This window comes from Lontra canadensis, unplaced genomic scaffold, assembly GCF_010015895.1.
Source record: "Lontra canadensis isolate GAN:19392208 unplaced genomic scaffold, GSC_riverotter_1.0 scaffold17, whole genome shotgun sequence".
In the NCBI taxonomy this organism is placed as follows: Eukaryota; Metazoa; Chordata; class Mammalia; order Carnivora; family Mustelidae; genus Lontra; species Lontra canadensis.
Genome location: NW_022631011.1, coordinates 11,016,339 through 11,042,393, shown reverse-complemented (window position 1 = coordinate 11,042,393; position 26,055 = coordinate 11,016,339). Strand labels below are relative to the sequence as shown.

The 26,055-nt window shown below is 39.9% G+C and overlaps 1 protein-coding gene across 1 annotated transcript in view; it reads left to right on the top strand.

The window, feature by feature from the left end:
* Positions 1-26,055, top strand: part of GALNT1 (polypeptide N-acetylgalactosaminyltransferase 1) — a 76,174-nt gene that overhangs the window by 30,125 nt on the left and 19,994 nt on the right. Inside the window, exons 4-5 of the mRNA XM_032859600.1 lie at positions 17,065-17,231; positions 22,812-23,019. Of these exons, the coding sequence (XP_032715491.1) occupies positions 17,065-17,231; positions 22,812-23,019 (375 nt within the window). The remainder of the gene's footprint in view (positions 1-17,064; positions 17,232-22,811; positions 23,020-26,055) is intronic.

Here is a 26,055-nt window from a genome sequence, read left to right as displayed (position 1 = left end):
AGTAAAGACTAATGGATGGGTTTAGCAGCAGACTAGACATAGCTAAAGAGAGAATTAGTGAGCTGAATCATAGATCAGAAGTAAATATCCAGAATGAAACATAGAGGATGGAAAATAGAGATAGTAAGAGATACAGGAGATAAAGAGGTCTAGGATTACCAACAAATTGTAGTCAAAATAAGAGAATAGAGGAGTACCAATATTCAAAAGTATAATAGCCAAGGATTTTCTAAAACTAATGTTAAAAACATTAAGGCACAGAATCAGTAAGTTTGATGAACCTTCAGGAGGATACCTGCCACATCATACTTGGGAATATCATAATAAAACTGTTGGAAGCCAGAGCTAGAGAAAAGAATTGTAAAAACAAGCAAAGGGTTGGAGGGGGAAGATAAAGATCACCTTCAAAGGTCCAACAGTAAGTCTGACAGCTACTTCTCACCTGACTTCTCAAGAGAAAAAATAAGGAAGCCAAAAGATAATAACAAGGTGTCTTTTAGAGTCTGAGATAACTTTAAATAAGCCTAAAATTTTATACCCAGCACAGATATCTTTCAAAAATAAAGACCTATAAGAGAAACAAAACTGAGATAATCCATTACCCTAAAAAACACTAAAGGGTGTTCTCTAAGCAGAAAGAAAATGATCCCACTGGAATGATCAGGTATGGAAATGAAGGAAGAACAGTAGAATTGGTAAATATGTAGGCAAATGAAGGTCAACTATGTAAAGAATATCTTATCACATAAAATATCAGTAAAATAAAAATACGGAACAAAGCATTTTCTTTGGGTGGGGATAAATGGAGTTAAACATTTGTAAGGTTTTTTTGGGGTGTGTATGTATTGTCAAGTTGTGGGTGGTAAAGATAGCAATTAGTATTAGACTTTAATAAATCAAGGTAGTGTGTTGCAGTTTTTAAGGTTATCACTAGAAGAAGATAAATATTAGAGTGGAGAAAGTAGAAATTTTAAAAATATAAATTCAGAGGTACTTGGCTGGCTCAGTTGGTAGAGCATGTGACTCGATCTTGCAGTCATGAGTTCAGTCAAGCCACACATTGGGTATGGAATCCATTTTTATATATATAATGAAAATTCAGAAGTATAGATAAAAGATTAGGATCAATAAGTACTGATTGTTTTAAGGTTGATACTTATAATGAAGATAATTATATTTCTATGTCAGTTTTCTAACAAAAGATGGGCAACAGATTTTTTTTAAAAATACCACTTACAGTGCAATAAAAAATATCAAATATCAGAAACTCTCTTCAAAGAAAATTCCAAAATGTTATTGAGAGAAATTAAAGATCTAATTAATGGAACAATGCCCATCTTTATGGGTGGACAGTTCAATATTATAAAATGTTGGTTTTCTCCAAATTGATTTATAGAGTCAGTGAATTTCTAGTCACCACATTTGTGTGTGTGTATAATTTGACAGATTGGTTCCCAAATGTAACTGGAAGTGCAGAGACCAAGAATAGCCAGACATTTTTGTAGAAGAATAAGGTTGGAGGATTTGCAATAACAGTTACCAAAATGTCTCAAGAAGGTATAATAATTAAGATATTTTTGCAAGGATAGACACACACATTGGTGAAACAAAATAGGGAGTCTGTAACCAGTCCCATATCTTTTGAACACTTCAGACTTGAACACTTGGTTTAGGACAAAGATAGCACTGCTTAATAGTAGAAGGATGTTCTTCTAAAGAAAAAAGTAAATAGTATTGAATCATCCTGATAATAATTTAAAGACAAAACTGAAACTAACTTTTCCTCACACAATGTAGAAAATCATTTTCATGTGTATTACAGATATAAATGTGAGGGCAAAGCAATAAAGCTCCTAGCAGATCACACAGAATTTATTATGATCTTGAGAGAGAGGAAGATTTTTTTAAACAGGACTTAGAAACACCCAAAAAATGCAGGGAAAGTTTGATAAATGGGGCTGCATTAAAGACTTTTTGTTAATTTAAAAAAAAAAAAGTGGAAAGTCACAGAAGAAATTTATGATACTTATAACCAGCAAAATGCTCAGATCCAGAATATATAAATAACTCCTACACATCAAAAAGGAAAAGAAAAACGGACGAAAGACTTGAAGAGATAATCCAAATGACTAATAAACATAAGACAAGATGCTCAACCTTTTTAGTAATCAAGAAAACACAAAACTAATGAAATACCACTTCATACTCTCATATAGTGTTGGTGGCAGTGTAAATTGTTACACCCACATTGAAAAACATGCCAGTATCTAGTAAAATGAGCAGCAGCATACTTCATGACCCCGCAGATCTGCACCTGGGTGTGTGTAACAGATGCATGCATGAATGCTTCGGGAGACAAGGCCAAAAATGTTAATGGTAGTACTTTTATATTGGCTCCAAACTGAAATAATCTAAATGTGCATCAGCAGTGATTGTGGTAGATCCATACGATGGAATGCTTTACAAGCAGTGGAAATGAACAAAAGCCACAACGTGAATGAATTTCACCATTTATACCAAGCTAGAGTCACAGAAGAGTATATATGGAATTATGCTGTCTCTAGGAAGGCCTGAAACAGGCACCACAAAACCATGATGGTAAGGGTTAGGACAGTGATTGCTTAGGGGAGAAAGAAAACGTAATGGGAGCAAGGGGACTTGTGGTGCTGGCCATGTTCTCTCTCTTCCTTTGAGTCATGGTTACATGGGCATTTGTTGTGTGATAACTCATTCAGCTCTAAATTTATGTCTTGTGCACTCCGCTTTACTTCAAATAAAATCAGCTTGAGAAAAGAGTGGGGGAAGCAAAGTGGGGGGCAGCAGTGGAGGCAGTAGGGGTGGCAATGCTTTGGAGGCATCATCGGAGAAAGGAGAGAAGTGGAGGTGTTAGCTGGGGGGATTGTGCGATTACAGGAGATTCTTTTTTCAAAGATGGTATATAGTGCAGTCTGTGTGTTGATGGGAATGATCCCACTCAGGGTAACTTTTGAGAGGGGAGTATTAACAGCAAGAGCATTTAACTCGAGTGGGTGAGAAGGAAGGTAGTTGGCTTCAGACAGGAACAGGGATAATTCGGGCCTCGAGTCGTGGGAAAAAGGCACAGTGTTCGCGATCACCATGCCTACAGGATGGTAAATGTGTTCATGGGAGTATGGAAATTCTCTGACAGCTTCTGTGTTTTGGGTGAAATTGCCACCTGTGAGTGAGGAAGGTGGGAAAGGTACTGAAAATCCGTGGACGTGTAAAACAAGCACGTTGAAGGAGGCAAGTAGGAAATTCAGGAGAACTCTGCACAGTGCTGAGAGCCTGCTTGAGGTTTGTGGTTATAAATTGGAAATGAGGCCATTCAGCATGCTCTCATGTTTTCTTTAGCCATATTCAGCCCCTCAAGTGAGATGCAAACTCAGCAGAAAGTTGGATTTAGTTAGGATTGGGATATTCCAGCAAGTGAGAGAAAAGAATAGGGAGCCCAGGATGACACTAATGATAAAGAGCCATGGATCTAAGCAGAGTAGCAGACCTGGAGAAAATGAAGGGGGCAACAGAAAGTAAGAAGAGGGAGGGTCTGGAGTGGAGACCCCTGTGAAGGAAGCCAAAGATCTAGGATTATTGGAGTAATTGAGTTGGAAGAGCAAGGATTGGCGGGGGTGGGGGGGGTGATGGCGACCAGAGATTGTGATGCTTAAAATGGAAATGATCAGTACTGGCAGGGTCTAGGGATATAGCATGAAAGTACATTGGTGAGATGTAGTAGAGGACAGTTTCATTGGAGGAGGGCAGAACAAAGATCTGAGAGGCCAGGGTATTGAAAAATGGACTACATAGATGCTAAAATGACCAAGAATGTTATGACAAGACTAGCAGTGGAACTGGTAGGGAAGGCGATAGATGACAGTGACAAGGATGGACTGGCACATTCTTTAAAAGACTTGGGCCTTCTTAGGGAAAAGCAACAGTCTTCAATCAGCAGTAAGGAACAGGGGATGTATCTACCACCCCCTCCAGATTGAGTGGTATGTGAGATAGGGAAGAAAAGCATCCTCCTCTTGAAGATTACTATAGGATGCCTGGGTGGCTCAGTTGGTTTAGTACCGCCCGACTCTTGATTTTGGCACAGGTCATGTTCTCAAGGGTTATGAGATCAGGCCCCATGTTGGGCACCATGCTCATTGAGAAGTCTACTCGAGATTCTCTCCCTGTTCCTCTGTGCCTCCCTCTCACTTGTGCTCTCTGTCTCAAATAAATAATCTTTAGAAAAAATAAGCTGCTTAGGAAGTGGTCTTCTTGGCAATATTTTAATTAGTACTAGAGGATGAAGGGAATACTCAGAAAAGGGATTATGAGGAGGTGCATGGGTGGCTCAGTTGGTTAAGCATCTGCCTTCAGCTCAGGTCATGATCCTGGGATCCTGGAAATGTGCCCCCCATCAGGTTCCCTGCTCAGAGGGGAGCCTGCTTTTCCCTCTCCCTCCGACTGCTGCTTTCCCACCTTGTGCTCTCTTTTGTTCTATCAAATAAATTTAAAACCTCTTTAAAAAGGGGGATTAGGAATATAGCTCATTTTACTGGTGTCAAAACCAAGAATTCCCTGCACCAAAGTGGAAGGTTTGCAGGAGTTATAAAACAGCCCGTTACTTTACCTGCAAAATGGGGTTTATTTGGGAATAACAGAGAATTGCAATTCAGGACAAACTACACAAAACCGTAGGCAAATCCAATAATCAAAGGGAAATACTTATTTTATGGAGGAAGAAATTGGGAAGAGGGTTTGTTTGTTTGTTTGTTTGCTTGTTTGTTTGTTTTGAGGGAGAGAGAGCATGCCCCTGAGGGGTCAGAGGGAGAGAGAATCTCAAGCAGACTCTTGACTAAGAGACTGAGCCACCCAAGTGCCCCAGGAGAAGCTGTTTTGAGTGAAATTTCATTAGAGAAAAGCAGGAGTTCGGGGTGATGATGGTTTCTCATTTGCTGAGGTGCAGGAGATACTCAATTTCTTGTAGAAGATGCGTGTACATCTTTCCCTGTTGGGACCTGTAGTTAGTGAATTCCTTTTGACCATTCTTTTGTTGGAGTCTGTAATTGACATTCTTATAACTGAAGTTGGGTGGTATGGCTCCCCTTTCCTGCCTCCTCCCCTGCCCCCGCCAGGCTCCTGACTTTTCATGAGGTTTCTCTCCATTAATTTTCACAGAGGTCAAGAGCTTTAGTTATTAGCCCAGTAGCAATTAGGATTTGGGTAATTCACAATAACTGAAAGGCCTGGGTTTTTTTGTCATTTGTTCACAGCATTATCTTACAGTTTTAGAACATTTTCACAAGTTATATAATTATGTAGTTATTCTCATTTCTAATATTTTTATTACTTTTCTTTTTCTTTAAATAATCTTGCTAGCGATTTGCAATTTTTAATTCTCAAAAAAGTAGCTTTTCCTTTATCTCATTTTTTAAAAATTTGTTTTCTGTGTAATTATCTCCTGTTTTGTGTTTAATCTGGTCTCTCCCTTCTTTAGTTAAATGCTTAATCTGTTATTTAAAAATATTTTTGTTTTCTAATAGTCATTAAGGACTCTGTATCTGGGCTGCCTGGGTGGCTCAGTTGGTTGAGCAACTGCCTTCGGCTCGGGTCATGATCCTGGAGTCCCAGGATCAAGTCCCACGTGCTCGGTGGGGAGTCTGCTTCTTGCTCTGGCCTTCCCCCTTCTCATGCTCTCTCTCTCATTCTCTCTCAAATATATAAATAAAATCTTAAAAAAAAAAAAGGACTCTGTATCTATGAACACTTCAGTGCAGCCTATTGTTTTATGTATTTTCATTCTTATTCCTAAGTAGTTGGTGAATTCCATTTGATTTCTGCTTAACTCAGGATGACCTAGAAATACATTTAAATGTTTCTAGGTACATTTCTTTCTGCCTTTTTATTTATTTATTTATTTGACAGACAGATCACAAGTAGGCAGAGAGGCAGGCAGAGAGAGGAGGAAGCAGGCTCCCTGCCAGGCAGAGAGCCCGATGCGGAGCTCTATCCCAGGACCCTGAGATCATGACCTGAGCTGAAGGCAGAGGCTTTAACCCACTGAGCCACCCAGGTGCCCCTCTTTCTGCTTTTTGATTTGCTCATTTTTTATTAGTGATTTCTAGATTAATTTCATCATGGTCAGAGAACATGACCTGTATATGAATATGATCTATTTCAAATGGGTTGAAACCTCCTTTTTGACCTAGAAAGTGTTCAGCTTTTTAAAAATGCTTCCTCTGCAGTTGAAAATAACTATTTGGTTGCCTGTTACTTCTGGGGTTTTTTCTGTTTCTTAGTACATGATGTGTTAGATTCTGATTAATTTGTATTTTAAAAAAACCTCCCCTATAATTATGGATTTGACAGTTTCTCAATTTGTTCTTTTATTTTTCAAGGCTGCATCATTGGATGCAGTGATTGATAGTATATTCTTGTTTTTAAACCCAGTGTTCACTATATCTGTATTAATTTTTTTACCCTGGTTTTGATATTGCTATACTACTTTTAGTCTGTTTAACATTTTCCTGGTATGTCTGTTTTTCTTTCTTCTTCTTTTTTTTTTTTTTCTGTTTCTTTCAGCCATCTGTGATTTTATTTTATGTATATCTCTATTAAATGGCTGGATTTATATTTTCATTTCACTCCAGTCATTTTTTAATGGGTGAGTTTGATGCATCTACATTTATTGTGACTATTAAATTTGGATTTCTTTTAGGTTGAGCCATGTGAAATTGATATTCAACCATGTTAGACCTGTGAAAACGAGTTTCATAAAGTTCAACCTAATCTTATTTTTTTGTTCACCATCCTTTTTATTTTTTCCTCCTTCCTGCCTTGCTAATTGATATAGTTTCAAAATTTGATAAAATTTTTAGTATTCATGTTTTTCTATCTCTTGGTTTGGAAGCTGCACATTTAATTTTTATTCCTTTAGTAGTAAGACCTGGGTATATTGTAATTGTCGACATGTGGACTTATTTTTATCTACATGTTCACTGCACATCATGTACTCTCGATCTGAGCATTCATATTCTTCAGTTCTGGGACATTTCTGGCTGTAATCTTAAATATTGCTGTGTTACCGTTCCCTCAGCTTGTTCTTCTAGAATTATTCATATGCATAGACTAGAACTTCCCAGTCTATACTTTTTTTCCCCTTTGTCCCTTTTTGAGTTATATATAATGAATTTCTCATTAACATCTCGATAGCGGCTAAATCCAGGTCTCGCTCTGCCATTTATTGGCTTTGTGGCTTTGGAAGAGGTAGTGACCTTTCTATACTTGAGAATCCTTATCCATACAGTAAGAAATATAACAAGGGCTGTTGTGAGGCTTTGTGGTGCTTTGAATACTTCCTGGCACCTAGGAAACAGAGAAGACCTGTGTTCACAGAATAAGCTCTAGGTCCAAGTGCGAGTTTCATGAAAAGCCATTACAAGCATGCTTTTCTACCCCATTCTTTTTTACTAAGCACTGTCTGGCTTCTGCAGTGTATTAATAATGAAATGTGCAACAAGAAACATGAGATGTGTATTTATCTCTGCACTAAGATGAACAAAGCTGGCCAACAGGTACTTTTCAGACTACTTTACAGAGGTGGAAGTATAAGTGGTGTGGACAGCCCCCAGAGTGCAGCTTTTTTACCCCCTTTTCTGAATCCAGAAAAGCCCTGCTTGACCTAAGTCGTGGGCTTACCTGGTAGTATAGTTGGCAGTGTCTCGACCATCCTGTGCCTTCCAGGAGCCTTTACTCTATTGCAGTATCTCCAAGGACACATTTCCTACAGGAAACTTGGGGGAAAGAATAACATTGTTCAAGTGTCAAGAAGAGTGAAAAACAAAGAATAACTTTCGTGATGTGTGATCTTAGGAAAGGAGCTTTGAGGCAAATTCCAAGTCATCTAATGTGGCAATTCCATCCTATGTAATTAGTCTCAGATGTTCAAAAAGTAATAATACCAGGGGTGCCTGGGTGGCTCAGTTTTTAAGTGTCTGCCTTTGGCTCAGGTCATGATCCCAGCGTCCTGGATCAAACCCCGCATCCGGGTCCCTGCTCAGTGGGAAGCCTGCTTCTCCCTCTCCCGCTCTCCCTGCTTGTGATCCCTCACTTTGTCTCTCTCTGTCAAATAAAATCTTAAAAAAAAAAAAAATGTAATACCAATTAGTGAGTGCTTATTATGTACCAGGCACTACGCACATTATCATTTTTAAGCAGTTGAGTAAAATAGTAGTATGCCCAGTTGACAGATGGGGAAACTCAGACTTGGGGAGATTAAATGATTTGTGTTAAGTGCAGTTAATAAGTGATCCAAGTGAAATCTATCATTGACAAAACGTGTAATCTTAATCACTGTGTTCTGCCATCACTTGTATGAAGGATCTTCATTGATCTTGTCTGAATGGCAGTACACGGAGGAGAAATTATAAAATGTTGCCAGACACTGCCAGACAGGTGGCCCACCTTAAGAAATACTGACTTGTTGTTAGTAAATGGTAATGATAGGCTAACTTTAGTGGGTGACAAATACTTTAAAAATCATGGCTGAAAGAAACATGGAGAAGAGAATTGGATTATATACACATACTCACCTGGACTTAGTGTAAAGCTGTTTCCTTTCCCAAGGCCTTGGTTTCCTTATCTGTAAAACTGGGAGAACAGTGCCTCTGTCTTACGGTTGTTGTGAGGATAGAGTGAGGCAATGCATAAAAATTCCTAATGCCATTTTAGCCCTAGAAGGGCTAAAATAAGTACAATGAGAATTTAACAGTTGCAAAATAGTATAAATAGTAATTATCATGGCACTTCTGTTGTTCTACATTCCTGAATTGTTAGGTGTTTGTGTGGATTGATTCTGTGGTAAGCCCAGTCTTGCTGAGATGATAACTATCCTAAGCAAATTTAATAATCTCTCTATTTCCCAAAACACTGCTGAGTCACTCAGGCAGGCACTCAAACTAACTCAGACCACATTGTGAATTTCATGCATTAGAGTTAATTCAGTAGTTCACTCACTTATAACAAGAATGCTTGTTATGTAGGCCATCTTTTAATTACTGTTGTACATGGAAACATAGATGAAACGACTTGTGTTTTCACTCATTGTGTAAAACCAGGGATTTTTCAATCAACTCCCGCTCCATTCCAGTATGTAACTCACTCCCACTAAAAGCATCTGTCCACTGTGGTAGTGATGGTATAGTTTCAAAAACCTGCCCATCTCCCGTCATCCTTTCTCAGTCTGTGCTCTCTGACAAACACAGGAGTAAACCAGGGAAGAGAAGGGCATGGGGTGTGAAAGACAGGAGATTGAGTGTGCAGGACAGCCAGTAGAATCCCGGTGAGGATGGCAGAGGGAAAGCCCTGGACCACAGTGGTGCAGGCACACAGGCAACCTGCCCAGAAAATTTCAGGAGGGATTGCTTTAAGACGATTTCATTCATATTACAGCTCGTGCTTCGGAACATCTTAAGGGACTATTTAAACGATTTGTTGAGAGTCTGGATTTGAATTCGTGATAGATATATAGAAAATAAAAGTGGCAAAAATAACTTAGGGTAAAGTGGAAGGCAATGTCGTGGAGAAAAGGAAAAGTATTCACATTATACGAATCAGCTATAAGTAGCATTTTACATAGTCCTTATATAATCATTAAATAACAGTGAACCAAATTTCTAATACAACTACCTCGAGGGAGTAGCAATTGTATGTGTTAGGATGGGGATAGGAGGGAAATAAATCCTTACATTCTGCAGTAAGTTAATATGTAATATCTAGACCTAGAAAAAAAATCAGCAAATAAAAATTCAGATAGAGTATTTAGAATTATGGAGGTAAATACCAAGAGAAAGAGGTCAAAGAATTGCATGTGGTTTCCTTACAGGGACAGAATGGTAGGGGAGAGAATAGCTTTTTAAAACAAGCTTTACACTGTTCTTTTATTCTTTATGTTTTCATATTTCTTCTAGATTCCTAATTGCTATGCATTATGGTAACTTTGTTTTTAAACTAAGAAATTGGCAAACTTTTTTCCGAAGTGGCTGCACTATGAACATTCCCACCTGCAAAATGTCTGAGCATTCCAGTTTCTTCACAACTTCACCAACATTTTTTTGTACCTGTGTTTATTCTTAGAGATGTTCTGCTGCACGTGAAGTAGTATCTCATTGTGATCTTCGTTTGCATTGCCTGTGACTAATGATATTGGGGATATTTTCATGTATTTATTGGCCATTCTTGTATCTTTAGTGAAATTTCTCTGGATTTTTTGCCCATGTTTTATTAGATTGTATTCCTATTGCAGAGCTCTAAGAGTTATTTATATATTCTAGATACAGCTCCTTTATCAGATAAATAATTTCTAAATATCTTCTCTGAGTTTGTGTCTTATCTTTTCATTTCCTTAGTGGTACTTTTTGAAACACAAAAATTTTTAATTTTGATAAAGTCAAATGTATTAGTTTGTATTATGCTTTTAGTGTCATATTATGTTTAATAGTACAAGACTAAAAGCTTTCCCCTAAGGTCAGAAGCAAGGAAAGAATGCTCTCCACTTCTATTCAACATTGTACTTGAAGGCATTCCAGAACTCAGAAGTATGTACCAGGTGTAGAAGGAGAACCCCCAAGAGAAACCCACTCTTTCTGTTCTGAGGCATGAGAACAGGATTTCTTAAGGGTTAGTGGAGAAACACCACCCCTCCTTTTTGTATCTTCTTTTTTCCCCTTCTCTGCTCTCCCAGTCCCTAGGGTTGTTGCCAGGGCTGCCCAGCCCTGGGAGCAGTGCCAGGCAAACAACTAAAGCTGAGGGAAGGGAATCTCTTTGACCAGAGGATATCTGGTCTCCAAAGCCTGGGTAGAATCTCCCATGCTTCTCTTTTCTTGTCTCCTGCTGCTGGTCCTAGAGCACAGACACAGGCACCAGCAGTGCACAGCCTAGTTAGAGAACTGAAGCCTCCACTTTCTAGCTCTGTTGGAACATCAGCGTAAAAGACGGCTGTTCTATGCCAGTAGGTATATAGATTTAATGCAATTCCATTCAAAATCCCAGCAAGATATTTAAAAATATATCCAGAAAGGCAAAGGAAATAGCAAAAATATTTTATTAAAAGAATAAAGTTGGATGAAATAACAGTACCCAAATTAAAGATGTACTATAAAGCTACAGTAATCAAGACAGTGTGCTCTTGGCAAAGAGACAGACATATAGACTAGTGGAACAGAAGAGATAGTTCGGAAATAGACCCACATGAATATGACTATTTGGTTTTCGACAAAAGTGTAAAAACCACTCAGTAGAGGAAAGATTATCTTTTCACAAACAGTGTTGAGACAGCTAGACATCAGTGTGCAAAAATAAGAATCTCAACCTTAATCTCAGGTGTTTTTTGAAAATTAACTCAAATTGGATAATCTAAACTCTAAAAGTTTATAATTTTAGGGAAAATATTCAGGATTGGCATTAGGCAGAGAGTATTTAGACATGACACCAAAAGAATCATTTCATAAAATAGAAAATTGTTAAGTTGAATATCAAATTTTAAAACTTTCACTCTGATGGAAACACTGTTAAGAGAATGAAATGATGGGGCGCATGGGTGGCTCAGTCATCAAGCGTCTGCCTTCGGCTCAGGTCATGATCCCAGGGTGCTGGGATCGAGCCCTACATCAGGCTCCCTGCTTGGTGGGGAGTCTCCTTCTCCCTCTCCTACTCCCCCTGCTTGTGTTCCCTCTCTCGCTGTGTCTCTGTCAAAAAAATAAAATCTTTTTAAAAAATGAATGAAATGATGAGCTATAGAGTGGAAGAAAATATTTGCAAACCATATCTCCGACAAAGGACTCGTATCAAAAATATATGAAGAACTCTCAAACATAACCCAATTAAGAAAAATGAAAACACTAAAGTGTTGTCAAAACACTTGACACTTACCCAAGATACCATATGGATGGCAAATGAACACAGGAAAAGACATTAGCCATCAAGGAAATGCCAATTAAAGCCATAATGAGGCACCACTCTATGCCTCTTTAAATGGCTACCAAAAAATACAGTATCAAGTGCTGACAAAGATCAGGGCATTTGGCACTCATACATTTCTGGTAGGAATGCAGAATGGTACAGTCTCTGGAAAACAGTTCAGCAGTTTCAGAATTACACTTAAAAACTTAAACTGTGTAACCCAGTAGCCCATCCCTGGATATTTACCCCAGCGAAATAGGGGTAAAAACATGAAAACATGTTCGCATAAAAATCAGTACCTGAATGCATTTAACTAACAACTCTTCGTAACAGCCCTAAACTGGAAACAGCTAGTGAATGAAGACACTGAAAGATGAGATTTCTGATGCACTCTTCATAAACAAATAAACTTTTGACACATAGGACTTCAGTGAATCTCAGAGACATGCCAAGTAAAACAAACCGGTCTCCAAGATTACACGCTGTGTAATTCCATTTATAGGGTATTTGTGAAAAGGCAAAACAATAGTAATGGAGAACAGATATTGGTTGCTAGGGGTTACATGCAGGGGAGGTTGAGACTGTATATCCCTGTATAGGGATAATAAAAGGGGTTCTTTGGAGGTGGAACTATTCTGTTTCCTAAAAGTGGTGGTGGTTTTATGAAGCTATGCATTTGTTAAAACTCAGAGAATTTATTACCCCCTTCAAAGAAATGACACTGTTGGTAGGTATGTGGAACACTGAAACTATGACACACTGCTGGTGACAGTGGGAATTACTACATCCTCTTTGGAAAAGCATTCTTGGTATCTACTAAAGCTGAGCCTGTGTATACCTTATTGCCCAATAACACAAAAATGCATACATGCAGTCACCAGAAGACATGTACTTGAGTGATTTTCACAGCACTGTTTATAGTAGCCTAGACTGGAAAGTATCTTAATGTCCATAAATATTAGAATAGAAAAGAAGCTATGATATATGTATGTGGGGGGGTATTGTGTACCCATATATCACACATACACCCATATATTCCTTTAAAGGAGTACTGTGCAGCAGTAAAAGTAAGCTCGCCCGTATCAGCATGGATGATATACAAGCAGTGTTGAAGGAAAGAATTGAGACACAAAAGAATATGCTCTGTATCCGTAGTTCTTGTAAAGTATGGTCCTGGACGTTTGGAGGTCCTTCAGATCCTTTCAGGGAGCCTGCAAGGTCAAAAAGTTTTCATAGTGTTACCAAGACATTTATTTGCCCCCTTCGCTCTTACCCTTCAGCTAGCGCACCATGGGGTTTGAGAAGCTGTGTGAATCAGGATCTAGCAGGGAAACAGAAATCACACAATAATTTGAACAGAAAATTTTAATAGAATGGGGCTAACTGTGAGGGCGTAAAGATAGTTATGAAGTATATCCTAGGGTTGAGAGTACCAGGGAATGACAAACGTTGAAGGGAGCCTTCTCCCTGATGCTGGGCTTCAGACCGCATTGGAGAAGTCCTATTTGCTGCTCATTGGGTGGTAGAGAAATTTGCTGGTTACCCTTGCTGAGACCTGGCACACAGTACTCTCCAGAGTGAGGGCTGGCAGACAGGCTTAATGAGTAGGAAATCAGCCAGAACTGACAAACAGGAACCACGCTTCTGGGGTACAGAAAGCCAAAACTGGGAAGCCAGCTGCTGAGGTACCTGAGAGACTGAGAATGTGCCTAAGAGGGTGGGTGCTGCTGAAACTCAGTGGTGTTGATGCATCTGGGTGTGCGGCTCCCACTTCACAGGCAGCGCCAAAGCGGGAAGAAGAAGAATGAAAGTGTGCTGGAACCAGGAAGGGAAATTTGTACTTCCTGCAGTGTCCCTCCAACACCCTGAGTGTGTGTGCCGTGCAAAGCTTATGTATGCCTTTTGCCAGCTGCAAAGAAGACATGCTTATAGGAGCCAGTCGCATGATCACAGAGCAGGCAGTGGAGGGTGTATTTGGAGCTAAGAGGCAATAAATCCATAATGGGCACACTCTATGATAGCATGGATAATACATGTTTGTAGATTCTTAGGTTTTAAGATTTTCTGTTTCCGTGTGTAACGTAAATACCAGGAGCTGTACTTTACATAAAAGTGCTTTGGGATCATCAGTTTTTAAACACAAAGGGGTTATGAGTCAAAAGTTTGAGAACTATTGCTCTATATTATTCCCTTTAAATTAAAGTTCAAACAAAAGACAATTCATCGGTAATGCTAAAGGCCCAGCATACTGGTTACTTTGGGTGGGAGCACAAAATAACCTTCTCGGGGGGGTAGGTCACAGTCTGTTTCTTCATCTGGATGCTGATGCATTCACTTGGAAACTCATTCATGCTTATGATCTGTCTGCTTTTTGTACGTGTATTATAATTTCAGTGAAAAGTTCAGCCTCTTCTTTTCCCTCTTTCCCCACCTACACCCTGTTGTGAAACCTGCATGTAACTTTTTTTAATAGTAGCACAGTCCTACACTAGCTAATCTTCATTCCTCAGGATGAAAGACTCAGTTGGGACAAAGTGGAAAAAAGCTGCTTGGTAACACAGCTGTGGCCTTCCTGCTCACCCTCAGCTCTGTGTCCCCCACCCCCAGAATGATCCCCTACTCCCACCTACTCCCACCCCCAGAATGATTCCCTACTGGTGGGCACAGTTGGTCCCTCCATGGAAGTAGCTTAACGAGAAGGCTGAAAGGATCTTTGGTTTTCCTTGAGTGCCCTATATATTTCCCAGGTTGGGGTGGGGCTTACATGTTCTGAGATCAGTTATGTTGACTTTTTCATACTCTCTCTATATTTTCTATGCTATTTTGAGAGAATATTTATGAATTCGCTGTATTCTCTGAATGATTAAATTTAACTGTTTGATTTAGGAAATTATTTTCCTTTTTGTCTGGATCCTGATTTGTGCTTTGCTTTGTGATTCTTTCATCCTCTCTAAATGATTTACATTTTAGTCTCTATTTCCAGTGTTCTTACTGTCTTTATGGTCTTTCTTTCCATATAGTTTGAGAATTGAATTCTTTCCTGTGTCTTCCAAGAAATAAATCTGGCCTATTTCTTCTCTGCTGCAGAATCTCTTCTCAGAATTTTCTCTTCTTCCTGTCCACTTACTAGCCGTGCACACAGCTACTGGTACTGCTTATACACTGCACAGTTTGCCTAGTCATCTTCTGTTCTCACTTGATTTCATTCTTTTGTTGTTTGGTAAGCCAGCAGCTTTGTAGTCGCTCTGGCTGATCTCTGCTTCCCATTTCTCCTGCAGTAATGAGTGGGATTAATTTGGGAAGAGAAATCATATATGACTTAGTATGCTTCAGTTAAATAATACTAGAAACTCTTTTTCTGAGCTCCCTTTACCCATATACAGGCCCATTCCTGATTTCTAAGTCCTGTGCCAGTAGTCTGTGAGTCAGGCATTCGGGATGAAAACATGAGTGTCTTGGCTTGCTCACCTGTGATGTACCTGAAGCATATAGTCCTGAGTATAAATGTATAATCTAGCCTCTGTTTATAACAGTTTTAATGGGAAGCTGTTCTCAGAAGTATTACTTGGAATGCTAAGGGCACATTATCCTTCCCAAAGCCATGCACCTGGTCTTCTGGGCCTCACTTCTATGGCCTGGACTTGGAGGAAAGGAGCTGTAGACAGAGCCGCAGGCTATGTGGTGGCTCCTAATGGGGATTGGAGTGAACACAGGTTGAGGGGCACAGACTGGTGTAGAAAGGAGTCTGTAGGTCTGTGAGTAGGAGTGGGGTTACTAGTAGGAGATGGAGAGCACACTGTGAAGGGGAGAATCAAGACAGTGGTAGGGGCTGAAGAGGGATGTTATGAAGGACAATGGAAGCGTTTTTGTTTCTCCTTTCCTCTTTGGAGAGAGGAGGAACTGGTGTTGGTGGGCCCACAGTGAACTCTCCTCCTTCTGTTTCTCCTTCTTTCAGCCCCTGGCCCTTGTCATGTCTTTCCCCTCCCATTTTCCTTCCTTCCAGCTGCCAGCCAGCGGCCCTTGGGCAACACTTTCAGTAGCTAGGCTGTCGTGGCTGCTTCAGAAGAGGGGCTTATTGGCATTTTCTTCGGTTTCTGCCCCCTTCTTTCCTGTCTCCAGTCCCACTGGCAGGTATAACATGAGATGGGAGAGACCATGAGGTTTGAGGAGCTTGTGAGAGCTGGAAATCAAGGTGGAAAGAGAAGGCTGGAACCAACGGTTGGAGTTTGGAGATACCTACGAAAGAATTCCATGTGCATTTTTAGGAGTGCAGATGTTCTAAACCGCATCCCCTGATGTCCACTTGCCTACTGCTCTTACCCTTCTCACCCGTGCGGTAGCTCCATAGCAGATGAGACTGGCGGGAGAGACCATGTTGCCTGACAAAGTGCTGGAAACATACAACGAATACATCGATTTTGTGCGCATATAGTTTGGGTGTGTTTGATCTTTTCTTTGGTTGTATATCTAGATGTAGTTTTTACCATATATTTTCACCATGGAGGAGGCAGCATCAAGCATTTGTTGAACAGAGCACGGACTGTGAGTCCTCGTCAAGCTCTGCCACTCCCGCTTATGTCTGTCCTCAGCTTCTCCTCTGTGAAATGTGGCTCCAGGTACCTCCCAGAATTCTTAGGAAGCTTCTGTACCTAATACAAAATACTCAGTAAATATTGGTTCTCTTCCTTTGTGGAAAGTTTTTTTTTTTAGATTATTCAACTGCATAGACTTTTAGTGTTTCTGATTTTTTTTGTCTAATGGGGTTCTTGAAAGACATTCAGTTTCCGACTGGTGATGCAGTCTTAGTACATTGTCCATTAAAATGAATCCGCAGAAGACACTGATCAGGAAGAGGGGCCTAATTTTAAGACTATAGTTCATATCTCTAAGACAATTTAAGTCGAAACATATAACTTTAATTAGGTACTATTTGTTAAACATGCAGCATTAACCCAAACTTAAATAAATGAACAGTTACCAGGAGTCCCACCACTAGAGCAAACTGTCTTTATTGTTCTATTATCTCTTCTACTCCAGATGCATTGAATATGCTGTTTTAACAGTCGCTTTTTATAAAGGCATTTGCTTTGTCTCTAGGTGTAAAACAAAGGTGTATCCAGATAATCTTCCTACAACCAGTGTGGTGATTGTTTTCCACAATGAGGCTTGGAGCACACTTCTGCGAACTGTCCATAGTGTCATTAATCGCTCACCAAGACACATGCTAGAAGAAATTGTTCTAGTAGATGATGCCAGTGAAAGAGGTAAATTTTAAATTTTAATGCCAGTAATATGCTACAGCTTTTATCATTAATGGTTAAGAAACGTTGGTATCCTTTTTAACCTAATAATTTTATTCAGACTTCTAATTTATCCTAAAAGTATTGGTGGCATTTAGACTCATTCACATATGCAAAAAATTACGCCCTTGTGAAACTTAAAATATTACCTTAATTAACATTTGTGTCACAGTTTAATCTTTTTTTAAAAAAAAATAATGTATATAATATAAACATTTATGCAGAACAGTGAAAAAACCCACATGATTTTGTTAGAATTTTCCTTGTGGGAAGCTGCAGCCATGAGTTAATGGAGAGAGACTGGATCCTCCTTGGAGCCAGGATGGAGAAATTGAATTCCACGTGTAGTGGGAAGTACCTCTGACAGGAAAATGGAATCTTAGCTGGGTGAGCCTTTGTTCTCCAGTTTATTCTTAGGTTTTCCCATTTTCTCCATTCCTAGGTTCAGGAATGACCTATAGCTAGTTATATAAAAGGGTGAGGAAGGAACTTAGGAGAGTGGTATGTAATATGACTCTGACCTCATAAGAAATTTCTACAGTGACTCTTACTCTTCTAGGAATCTCAGAATTTTTCACAAGCTTAGAATCTCTCAAATTACCTCATCAAACACTCTCTTAGGAAAGTTTTTAAAAGTACCTTGAGCTAACGTTATTTATTTTGAATCCTTCTTAGAGATTTTATACCACGGGGCGATGTAGAAAAGGCTCTGCTAAGTCCCGTCTGTAGGGAAACCTGTTAAACTCAGACATACCCAGCATTTCCCAGGCGCTTTTTCTTACACTACTGTTGAGGACCATTGATTGGTGTCTTATGTTCATCCGCCCGATGTTCCTGTGCTCTCATGAGAAAAATTTGGAAGAACTACAGAAAATGGCTCTTCCTTCCTTCCTTCACCAGCCTTAGACTTTCTGACCATCATTTCAAGGTCTTTTGCTACTTCAACTTTCTCGCCAAATCTCTCTCTGCATCTACTAAGGTGTTTTCTTTTAGTATTTTATCCCTCTCTCCATAACTATACTAAGTATGTAAATTTAATCACAATCACTTCATGTCTTAATTATGGGGAGTAATTTGCACATTAATAACAGTTTAAATCTTACCACTGTGCCAAATTGTAGAAGTATAAACAAAAAATAATATAGCTTACCTCCTTAATGTGATTAAGATTTATAAACACACAAAGCATTTAAATAATAGTATGTAATGTAATTAATGTCAAAATGAGTGAGGTGTTAGAAATTAAGAATAGCACACTTAAAGAGTTCTTGTTGACAATAGAAGTGTAAACCCTCGTGTGGATAATTGTTTGCTAGGAGTTAATTAATCCCTCTTTAAGAAAATTAGCCCAAATTCATTGAAGCAGGAATGTATACAAACACTGAGCCTGGAAGTGACTTGTGTTTGTTTTACTTACATGCTGATATTTGCTAAATTAAATATTCCTCAAGGAGAGCTGTTTTTCCTCAGACGAAGCGAATTATTTTTCCATTTCCTCCTTTGTGTTCTCTGATCTTCTCTTGCATGCCTGGGAGGGCTGTGTGTAAGAGCACGTTTTTGTAGGACATGACCTAATCAAAGACACATGTACCCACAGCTCTAACTTGACAAAGTCACATATACTAATAATAATTTCCCTTCCTCACTGGGGCCCTTCTTAATCACCCTACCTGTACAAATCTGTAAGAGAAATGTGGACCAAGATCTACTTCATGGTTCTACTTGGGGCTCTCGGTTCACTCAGCAGGACCCCAGAGTCCTACCCTAGAGACCCAGTCAGGAGTCTGGTTCTCCATCTTCCTGCCTGGGAAGCCTCAGATGTGTGGCTCACTATTTCTGATGGTTGGGAACCCACCAGGTATTGTGTTGCTGTGGTTAGAACTGTAGTCCTTTTATTCAGATTGAGAATTCCCTAGTATAACTTTATTTGGCTCTCTTATTTGGGTGGTAACTGGTAGGCCCTAGAACCAGAGCAAGCTCTGTTTTTATGTAACTCTTTAAGTTTGCCTTTCTTACTCATGAGACACGGGCAAGGCACCCTCACTTCTCACCTGGGCTACTGAAACAGACTGCTGGTCTGGTCTTCCCACACACACACACACACCCTCACCTTCCCCCTCTGTTCTCCTTGCTGCATGCCCTGGGAGCTTTTAAACATGCTGCTCTGATCTTGGCATTTCTGTCTAACCCCGTGACTCGGGCTCTGCCTGCATCTCTCCTCATATCCCAAGCCATCCCCTGCCCACCCCATCCCCACAGTTCAGCTCACATGTTTACTCAGAATCGAGATATATTTAGAGAGGCCTTCCTTGAACTCCCAAGACCAGGTCGGGTCCCTCTGAACATGTTTTGGAACATTACACTCCATGGCTCTCATCAGAGTTTTAACTATTTATCTGTTTAATGACCATCTCCCCTACCAGACTCTACACTCCGTCGGGCATGTGTGCTTACCACTCTTTCCTCATTGCCCACAGCACTTATTGCATAAACAGTCCAGAATTTAACGAGTGAATGAAAGAGTGATCTACCAGTCAGTTAATTCTTGCCTTCACTTCTTGTCTGTGCAGACTTCTAATTAGGTTGCATTAGCGTGCCTGGTTTGCATCTGGCCTCAGGATACCCAGTTTCACAGTTGACCTGCTGAGTTGTCAGTAGCTCCATTTATTAGGTATGAAGTAGGCACTATAATTATCCCCATTTTACTGGTGAGGCTTAGTGTAAACCTAGCGCTTGCCTCTTAACTGCTACATAACTCACGTCTCATAACATCACGTTACAGGGTCTAAAATGAAGACAGAATCTGGATGAATCCCCACTCCATGTCAGAAGTTATATAATCGTCATCTCAGAAGGTTATCTTAAGACTTAGAAGTGATATAATGTTCCTAATCTGAGAGGACTATTGTTTTTCTTATCTTTCGCAAAAGGAAGCAGAGATTCTTAGTTAGTAGGGATTAGGAGTCAGATTTTTTAGACTCTAAATTCCTTGTTGTTTCCACTGCTCGAAGATTTCTCAAATGTTCCTGTAAGCAGTGAAATTTTCCCTGACACCCTCTCTGGCAGCCTCACGTTCCCTGATGGAAAGATGCTGAGGGATCCATTTATAGGCTAATAGCTATAAAGATAATCTGATAAACAAGATTCTCCCTTATTTTTAGATGACATAGTAGCTTCTACTCATAGTCACTTAATCCCCCATGGCTTCATTTTTGTAGAATTATCCCTGGGTACATAATTCTATATCCTCTTTTAGGAAGACACCTATTTCTTTTCTTTTTCTTTTTCTTTTTTTTAAGATTTTTTTATTTGTTTATTTGAGAGCAGTAATTGAGGGAGTAAGTGGGAGAGAGAGCGCACACATGCATGAGCAGCGGGGAGGGGCTGAGGGAGAGGGAAGAGCAGGCTCTCCACCGAGCAGGTAGCCTGATAAAGGACTTGATCCCAGAATCCTGGCATCATGACCTGAGCTGAAAGCAGACACTTAACCAACTAAGCCACCCAGGTGCCCAGACACCTATTTCTTAGCCTTTTTGCATGAAGGCCACAAAGATGTAGAACGAAGATGCCAAGAAAATTTGTGGAATGGCAGCTGTTTTGAGCTGCCAGACCAGAGAATCATGCATTTTTCATTTTATTTATAGAGAGGACAGAGTATTTTAACTTTCAGAGACGTGGGACTTGGGAATTAGATTGCTTTGATTCTTAAGAAGACTTTAAGCTGTCTGATATTTTTGGGAAAGCTTATTGGGAGAAATCTTGTGTATGACACACCCAGCCTCAACCGGTCGGAAGCGCTAAAACATACCCCACACCCCATCACCTGGAGTCCGTCACACTCTGAACATAAAGTTAAATTTGTGTTAGTGCAGGTGATTCCACAGTCTTGAATTGTTCTCTCTCAAGTTCCCTTCTAGGATTTCTTGTTGTGGATGAAAAGATGAGCTTTGAAGTCAGGCAGACCAGGGTTTGAATCTTGGATCCACTCCTTAACAAGCTGTGTGACTTTCCGTGGTTCATTTTAGATTCTAAGTCTCAGATTTCTGTGTCTAAAATATGTGTAGTGACAGTCTCATACCATTGCTGTTGTCAGGATTAAATGATAGAGTTAAAGAGCCTGGCATTGTGCCAAACAGACAGAAAATGATAGCTGCCATTGCAGAATCTTGCTCTTCTCCAGGATCGACATTCCCCTCGCCTTTTTATTCAGAATGGAGTTACAGCTCTCTGACCCTAAGATTTGGTTCATAAAATCACAGTGGTGACCTAGTAGGAGTTCTACTCCAGCTATTTTACAGATACTGTTTTTAGCCCAAATTAATTAGGAAATACATTAGCAGAACTGGAAACAATCAGTAGTCTGGTATGGTGGGGTCATAGACCTTTCACTTTCAAATTTTCATATCCTGATTATTTCATTATTGAGTCATTCTGGTCTCACCAGTTCAAGCAGGCAAGAAGCATGTCACTCCTATTTGTCTTTTTCTCTGCGCTACATAGGAAGCCCTTTGGATTCCCATGTTTAGTACTTAAGGAGACCCTTAATACATATACCATGCTCTCTAGGACCTTCCCCTTACGAGAATCCTGTGGGACAGAGCTAGTCCTGGGAGTCCCAGCAGTTCTCTCTCAAGTTTTTCCTCCCCTAAAGAGATTATTCTCCTAACTGTCCTGTTGGGACTAGTTGGAAGGACATTTGACCATATTACCCTCAAAAACTTCTCTAGCAGAAATTCCACAAACTAACCTGAGCTGAAAAAATTTTTTCTCTGTTTTGAGGAAGCTGAGCCTTTCCTGCTTTTTAAAGTCAGATACGTACTTTGGAGGCAAGACTTCCTTGGCTCAGAGGCATAACCTCTATCTGAACACTCCAGGATAGATGCTGGTTTCACACAGCCCCTTCCTTTCCTTTTCCTTCCCCCCCCCCCTTTCCTTCAGTTGCGCTTCCCTCTTAAAACCTTTGTTACTTAGATCTGCCTGTCTGTTAAGGAACTCTGTTTGGTCCAGCATTTCCCTTCTGAGCTTGACCTCACTTACTGCCTCCTGCAGAAGAACTACATAGTTTAAGACTGTGGTAGTCCATAAGACAGTGAGTCTCGGGTTGGATCTTGAAGAAATTCCACAACTGTCTGAGTTCTAACAGTTGTTGCATGTTCTGTCCCTTCTGTCTACAGAGGTCTGGAGTTAATGCTCTTCGACTACTTTCTTTCTACTCCTGATCTTTAAGCATGATTAGAAAAAGAAGAAGTGAGCTGGCACAGTTGCTTAGGGAACTGGGGACATAATTGTCTTTGATTGAGCCTGAGCCCAGAGGCTTTCTCCTAATTCTTCATGTAATAAGATAGAGGCAAATCTAGGACATGGTATCAGGAGATAAAAAGGCTCCCTGTAGTGAAATAGGTTTGTGAGTCGGGGAGCTTCACTAAAAGTGCTCAGTAAATAATTGCTGAATGAATATTACGCATCAGAATTGCTTTACATCTGGGTAGCACCAGGTCAGTCTTTTCATGTCCTATTTTTTGTTTTGTTTTATTAATTTTTCAGACTTCTTAAAAAGACCTCTGGAGAGTTACGTGAAAAAATTAAAAGTACCAGTTCATGTAATTCGAATGGAACAACGTTCTGGCTTGATCAGAGCTAGATTAAAAGGAGCTGCTGTGTCTAAAGGCCAAGTGATCACCTTCTTAGATGCTCACTGTGAATGTACAGTGGGATGGCTGGAGCCTCTCTTAGCCAGAATCAAACATGACAAGTAAGTTTCTCAAGTCTATATATTTGTTTTCAGTGTGTTTGTCCTAAATGGTATGATAAGCTGAAAAATTCTGAGTATATAAATAAATGCAAAAATAATTTCCTCTGAAGTTTCCTTTAAAATACCCATGAAGAACTCTAAACTAAAAGGGAAGATAATCACAAAGAAATGTTTGTAGTCTTGTTGGTGAGGCTGGATTAGGAAACATGGAAACATGTTCAGATGTATACCTTATGCTCTATTTACTAAATGAGAGTAGAACAGAAGACAGTGACCTCAGGAAATGTAAGATAAAACCCTTTATTGTCCCCGCTGTCTAAGGCTAATACTGGGGCTGGCAAATTATCTCATCCCTGTCTCCTTCCTTACTGGGACTCTAGCCCTCAGCTTGATGCATGGCAAGAAGAAGAAGGGGGGGTGGGGAGATATACACAGTGCACCTTAAAGTGCTTCATTGTATATGGAGAAGCACTGTACTCTCTGATGATACAGGAAGAGCAGTGGGAGCAATGCATGCACTTTTCAAAGAATTACCTGCTGCTGGTCCCTGGCATAGTTCTTGTGTATCCGGAGAGAAGCTAACTTCCATCTGCTAGACTTAACATTAGTTGAATTTCTTCTTGTCATTGCAGTTTGTGCCAGAACTGTCCGTGCCAACTTAGCATTAAGGTTTAGATTTTAGTAAGGTAAACTGTACTAGTTGAGTGAAACATGGCACAAGCCACTGCATCTGTTCTGTTAGCAAATACTGGGACTACATCTCGCCCTTTCAAAGGTGAATAAATGGGGAAAACCAGCATTGGGGCAATAAGAAGGTACAGCAGCGTTAGGAAGAACAGTGCCTGAAGAAGGAAGAGACCATCTCTGTAAATTGTTTTCTAGGAGTAGTGCCTGACTGATTTGGGAAATTCTGGCTTGCCTAAGACCACACGTGAGCAGGATCCTGGGCCCAGGGAGAGAAAGCAGCAGTGTGAGGAAATGGCAGAAATGAAAGGAGGGATTGACTAAACTGAGAACCACAATTTCCAGTTCGGGCTGTATGGTAGATTAGGTGTCCTGACTTACATCTCCAACTGAAAGAGCTTAAATGCTGGATAAATTGTAAGACACATTTTTAAATACATCACTGAGCTGGCACTGAAGTCAAGTTATGCAAACATCAAAGCAAAGTGAGATGAGTGAGTGGTCCAAACACTAAAATCAGCTCTCACTTGGAGAGGTTCTGCCAAACTTAGAGGACACAGAACCTTTCTGACTTGATAGACAAATGGGTGGAAAGATAGGAGACAGGGTCTAGGCCCTGCCTAAGGCTGGAGAAGGAAGAGCAAACACCTGTGTAAAGCTAGGATCTTGTACCTCCGTGTAAGTGAGAATGAGAAATACATCCTACCACATCAAAGAAAACTTTCCTGTTTCAACCTTGGTATGCGGTGGTGACAGGGAAACAAGTTTCCCCTAAGAATTTGTAAACAATATAGAAAAAGAGGGAAGCAACTCTTCATGAGACTAATATAACTTTGATATCAAAGCCAGAAAAGAAATATATGGAAAATTACCCAAACCCTCTTATGAACACTAACAAAAAATCTCATAATACCAGAAAATTGAGTCCACTAGGAGGGAAAAATAATTATATAAAATACACACTCACACATATCTAAATATATAATATATATAATGTAGATTTTATGTATTTATATGAGAGAGGGTTAGTGAGAGAGAGAGAGTGCAAGCACAAACACTAGCCAGGGGAACAGTAGAGGGAGAGGGAGAAGCAGACTTCGAGCTGAGCAGGGAGCCCGACGCAGGGCTCCATTCTGGGACTCTGGGATCATGACCTGAGCTGAAGGCAGATGCTTAACTGACTGAGCCACCCAGGCACCCCAAAATATTTTTATTTTTATGTGAAAAATATGTAAAAGAACATATGACTAATTGGTTTAGTTTAATAATATAAAACCAGTTCACATAATACATTCTCATTAACATTTCTAAAACTGATTAAAACCCTATCATTAAAAATCTGTCATCACTTTAATAAATAAAAAACGTGTTCACTTGTGATTAAATTGAACATCCGAATGGAAATTTACTAATCTGAGGAAGGATGGCTTTTGAAAAAAGCTTTAGCTAGCAAACATCATATTAATAGAAAAAAGTTGATTTTTTTTTTTTTTTGAGAGAGAGAAAGAGTACATGCAAGTGAGAGGGAGAGAGAGAATCCTAAGCAGGCTCCATGTGCAGAGCCTGACAACAGGGCTTGATCTCATGACCCTGAGATCATGACCAGAGTTGAAATCAAAGAGTCCAATGCTTAACGGACTAAGCCACATAGCCCCACCCCAAAATATTTTCTAAAAGATATAGTGCATCCTTATGATGCCCTGAATTACTACTATTAGTTAGTATTATTAGAAGCCTTAAGTTCTACAGGAATATAAGAAATAAAAGGTGTAAAATGAAACAAGATGGGATCAGGAGGGAGACAAACCATAAGAGACTCTTAATCTCACAAAACAAACTGAGGGTTGCTGGGGAGAGCATGGTTGGGTTATGGACATTTGGGAGGGTATGTGCTATGGTGAGTGCTGTGAAGTGTGTAAACCTGGCGATTCACAGACCTTTACCCCTGGGGCCAATTAACATTGTATGTTAATAAGAAATAAAATAAAATAAAAAATATTTTAAAAAAGGGTATAAGGATTACAAAGGAAAAGTACTGTCAATTGCGGATGGTGTGTTCTTTTTTTTTTTTAAGATTTTATTTATTTGACAGAGAGACCCAGCAAGAGAGGGAACACAAGCAGAAGGAGTGGGAGAGGGAGAAGCAGGCCTTCCCGCAGAGCAGGGAGCTCACTGTGGGGCTCAATCCCAGGACCTGGGATCATGACCTGAGCCGAAGGCAGACGCTTAATGACTGAGCCGCCCAGGCACCCCCAGATGATGTGTTCTTTTTTTTTTTTTTTTTAAGATTTATTTATTTATTTATTTGACAGAGAGAGAGAGAGATCACAGGTAGGCAGAGAGGCAGGCAGA